This window comes from Miscanthus floridulus, chromosome 10 (genome assembly GCF_019320115.1).
Source record: "Miscanthus floridulus cultivar M001 chromosome 10, ASM1932011v1, whole genome shotgun sequence".
Lineage (NCBI taxonomy): Eukaryota > Viridiplantae > Streptophyta > Magnoliopsida > Poales > Poaceae > Miscanthus > Miscanthus floridulus.
Window position 1 is genome coordinate 6,174,632 of NC_089589.1, and position 4,849 is coordinate 6,179,480.

Genomic DNA, 4,849 nt, shown 5'->3' on the forward strand with positions numbered 1-4,849 from the left:
TTGGTTGTAAATGGATGTTTAATCTCAAAGATGCTCCTATAGAGGTTGATCCAAGGTAGAAAGCTACGCGGTGGCAAAGGGCTTCAAAAAAGGGAATTGATTACCATGCGTTATTTTCTCTAGTTGTGAAGCATACTTACATTTGGACATTGCTATCTTTGGTTGCTCTATTTGATTTGGATTAGAAAAAATAGATATGAAGGCATCATTTCTTCATGGTGAGCTGGAGAAGATTTATATGTCATAAGGAGAAGGCTATGTGGTTGAAAGCAAAGAAAACGATGTTGTTTGCTGAGGAAGTCATTATATGGTTTGAAGCAGTCTTCAAGGCGATGGTACTATCGTTTTGATTCTTATGTTACTAGCCTTGGTTTTGAAAAAAAGTTCATATGATGCTTGTGTGTTTCAGCTGGTACTTGTAGATGGTTCAAGGGTGTTCATGTTACTTTATGTGGATGACATCCTTATTTAAAGAAAGAGCAAATCTACTATTGATGAAACAAAGGCCATGCTCAAAAGTGAGTTTGAGATGAAGGATTTGGGTGCAGTCAAGAGGTTGTTGGGTATATATATTCGCTGTGACAAGTCAAAGGGTATATTTTGGCTCTCACAAAATCAATATATTGAGAAGGCAGATTTTGGCTCTCACAAAATCAATATATTTTGACAGGCGCTCCCTCACTGGTTATGTGTTTCAACTCTGTGGGTCATGCATTAGCTGGAGGGCAACCTTCCATCATACAATTGCTTTATCTACCACATAAGTTGAGTTTATGTCTTTGGACAAGGCAGTGAAGGAGGTCATTGTGTTGCATGGTTTCTTGGTGATTTGAGCATTGAGCAAGTTGACTGTGTTGTCTTTTGTGATAGTCAAAGTGTGATTCACCTTGCAAAAGGTGAAAAGTTTCATGAGAGAACCAAGCACATTGATGTGTGCAATTTATTTGTTTAGCCTCATGTGAAGAAAATACGTTTGTATTGTGAGAAAATTGACACAAACGACAACCCAAGCCCAGGAGATATGTCAACCAAGGTGATCTCGAAGGCCAAGTTTGAGCATTGCTTGAACTTGGTTGATATTGGTTCTTGCCCGAGCTAGCTCCATGTTGAGCTTTGGTGGTGGTGAGTTTGTTACTTATTTATTTGTCCACTCAAGTTGAAGCATTTGAAGATTGGGTGTTTGGCATCATGAATCTTGATGTATTTGATATGTGTCTCAATTGCCGCGCGCTGAGGTGGAGAATTGTGATGTGCATCTCGTAATTTCACCTTTTAGATGCCAATTAGCTCATTTGTTGTACAAAACATTTCCTATACATGTTGATGTTGTATGTTGAAATTGGAATTGTTTATGATAATCTGGAGCTCTAGGGGCATTGTGAACATTATTGTGAATATATATTTCTTCTTCTCCAACTCAGGAATAGATAGAGAGCAAATTTATGTGTTCTTGAGAGCTTGGGTTAGGGAGAGTAGTGGAGAGGCTTTGGTCTACTAAATCCACCACTAATTCATGCACACAAGATGTTTGGTGAAATGTTTGTGATAAGTTAGTGCACTAATTTTGATATTTCTGCTGGCCTTATATTATCACATTTTCCTTTTGTTTTCTACTAAGGGGCGTGGAATTGGAGTGCTCTAGTGTTGTATGGGGTTTGTCAAAAAAAAGTGCTCTATGCATGTGGAATAGCATATGTAATAATGTATATATACTCTACTACTCCCTCGTCCCCAAATAAATCGATTCCTAGAATCCGTGTTAGTCAAACTTTTTAAATTTTGACTAACTTTATATAAAAGAGTAACAACATCTATATCATAAAATGAGCATCTTATGAAAAAATATTCTATAGTAAATCTAATGATACTGATTTGATACCTAAGTCTTAACGTTTTCTTCTAGAAATTCGGTTAAAGTTTAAAAAATTTGGCTTAAGACAACTCTAGGAATCTATTTATTCAGGAAGAGAGGGAGTATACTAGTACCACATCACTTCAACAAGCAACTTGTGTAGAAATACGGAGTAAAATCCTATGCCTGTTGACTGCCACGCACCTCTTTTAGTTGATTCTGCGCTTGGCGAGTGGCGACATCTTCTCTGCATTCTTTCTGCTGCCAACAGCCCCAGCAGCACTGAGATGGAGCTAGTAGCCTTCACCATGTACGATCGATCGGGCCTTGCGTGGACGTGACTGTGGTGCTCGTGTGTGTCTACTGCTTGTTTGTGGAAAAAAAAGAAAGAAGCAAATTAAAGTGGATTGCATCGCCACGCATTTGCGAACTCACCGGCCACAAACAAACTCATCCATCTGTGCAAAAAAGTGCAGTACAAAAGGCAAAAGACCATGCATGCATGGCGAGCCAGCGCTCGAAACAACCGTCCATCGTACAGTCAGTTACAGCAAAACCAAACCAACGGCCGTTGGATATGACTGATGAGTGATGACTGCCTCTGCTACTTCCTTTTCTGTATTTTTTTTAGAGAGAGCAGCTGCTGGTTTTGAGTCGTATATAAAGCGGAGCCGCACTGCACACGTACAGCACAGGCACGGCTAAGCTAGCTAGCAACTTCTGTTGTCCATCCATCAAACGAAGCAAAGCGCGAACAAGCCATGCACCCGGTGCCACCGCGATCGTCGACGTCGACGTCGAGCCCCAGCAGCATCGCCGCCAGCACGACGCGGGTACACCCATCCGATGTCGCCGTCCCTCATCGTCACGACAGCGGCGGTGGCCGTGCCACTGACACCACTGCCACCAGCCGTCGCGCCGCGGGGGACGGTCGCCGTGGCCAGGGTCAGCCTGCGGTGTACACGGTGTGGAAGCGGTCCAGCATGGGCTTCCACGGCACGGACGGCTTCTCCGTCTACGATGCCGCCGGCAGTCTGGCGTTCCGCGTCGACAACTACTCGCGCCGCCGGAAGCTCTTCGCCGGCGAGCTTCTCCTCATGGACGGCCGCGGCGCGCCCCTCCTGGCTCTCCGCCCGCAGGTACGTACGTTGCGCTCTGGTTGATTGGCTGCGTATGGTTGCGTTGTCAATTAGGGATGATATATGATTAATTGATCGTATCCCACATCCCCATAGCATAGTAGACGTTTATTCGTAGTCTGGTGTATGGATGATTTTCCATTTTGTCAATCCGGAGAAGAAATGCGCAATCTTTCTTGTTAGGGCAAAAACATATATGCCTATTGCCTGGGCTTAGTTTCTTTCTTCTAGTTCTAGTTCTAGATCATGCAACACGATCCAAATCTTTCTTCTTGTTAGGTGGGCAAAGATTTATTTGCAGTATCTCAGAAAGTGATTCGCTAATGCAATCCTCAAGTCTCATGATGAATAACATATTTCACTGGCGCTGCTAGTCCTAACACAAGTTGAAAGATTTTCCTAGTCCTCAACTACCTGAGGAAGCTTGCACACAGATGGCAAGCAGATGCTGCAAACACGCCTTCTACTTGAAAAACACACAAGCACAGAAGCACTTTCGTCCAAAAGCCTGCAGACAACCAAAATGCCTTGGTTTCTCTGACATATGGCTCGCTCTTGCTCATATAATATACTTGTTTGTTTTCACGCTCTTTGAAATACTCTACGATGTAATTAACTTATTACTGCACGCTTACAGCTGTAATAAACTATAATAAGTAACAACAGAAAGCGACCAGAGCTGCAAAATAAAATAAACAGATTGGGGCATTAGTGGTATCTATATCTCCTTTGGTTACCTTTTCTTTATTACCCGCCAGTTTTGAATACCAATGTGCCGCCCTCTGCATGCCGTGACAGATTCTCAGCATGCGCGACCAATGGAACTGCTACAGAGCATCATCAGAAGAATCCAGCGGCGACAAGACCAGCTTCCCCAGACGGCAACATCTCTTCTCGATGAGAAAATGCTCGCTCGTCAAAGGCACCGACGAAGCCGAAGTGTACATGGCATCAGGATCCGGAGCACAGCAATTAGTCCCAAGCTTTACGGTGCAGGGCAGCTTCTGGAGGAGAAGCTGCAAGATCCGGAGTGGCGACGGCGAGGAGGTGGCGAGGATAACCAGAAAGAAGGCCGGAGCAGCAGCGGCGGCGTCGGAGCCGGTCACGCTCGGGGAAGACGTGTTCAGCCTCACCGTCATGCCGGACGCTGACTGCGCCATGGTCATGGCTTTCGTCGTCGTCATGGACCGCATCTGCCAGAGGCCGTACAAGCCCTTGATGTGTTCTTCTTCGTCAGGGTCCTGTTGTTCGTAGGCCATGCATGGTGCTCATGAAGGGCTTTTGTTTGGATCGAACTTGTGAAATTTGGTGCATGTGCATGGCTGTGTGTGAGGGAAATAAGGTGCTGATCAAGGCAGTAGATTAATTAAGAAGGGTCGTAGGGATTTGTAGTTGCTAATTGCAGAGATGTCGCCAACTGACTGACTGGACAGAGCCAGCCAACATGGTAATGGTAAGTTTGTAACTGGATCTTTTAAAGCAAAAGATGATGATAATTCAGATTTATATAGCTGGAATCTAACATTGCAATTGCTATAGGGACTGCAGTTACTAGTGCATAGTGTGATCCCTAACTTCCAGGAAAGTTCTTCCTAACTCCTAAGGGCTGTCTTCTTTGTACTCAAACTCAAAAGGAAGATGCTACTGTTACAAGTTGGCTTGGCTAGGAACAAACAGAGAAAAGGGACGGTGCCAGTAGGCAGCTGTATCTGTTGTCCTAGTTGCAACTTGCTACATATGCTTGTTGGCTACCAACTCTGTGGCAATGAGCTGCCGCCCATTGTTCCTGTAGTAGGGCAGTATCAATGTATCGTCCTAAAGGAGTGAAATACACTGACGGCTCTTTAACTTGTCGGTC

General features: G+C 44.5%; 1 protein-coding gene across 1 annotated transcript; it reads left to right on the plus strand.

Moving 5' to 3' along the window:
* The first annotated feature begins 2,613 nt into the window (after positions 1-2,613).
* On the plus strand, positions 2,614-4,245 carry LOC136485947 (protein LURP-one-related 5-like). Its single transcript, XM_066482738.1, has 2 exons — positions 2,614-2,991; positions 3,790-4,245. The coding sequence occupies exons 1-2, from the start codon at positions 2,614-2,616 to the stop codon at positions 4,243-4,245; spliced, it is 834 nt and encodes a 277-aa protein (XP_066338835.1).
* Positions 4,246-4,849: the final 604 nt, after the last annotated feature.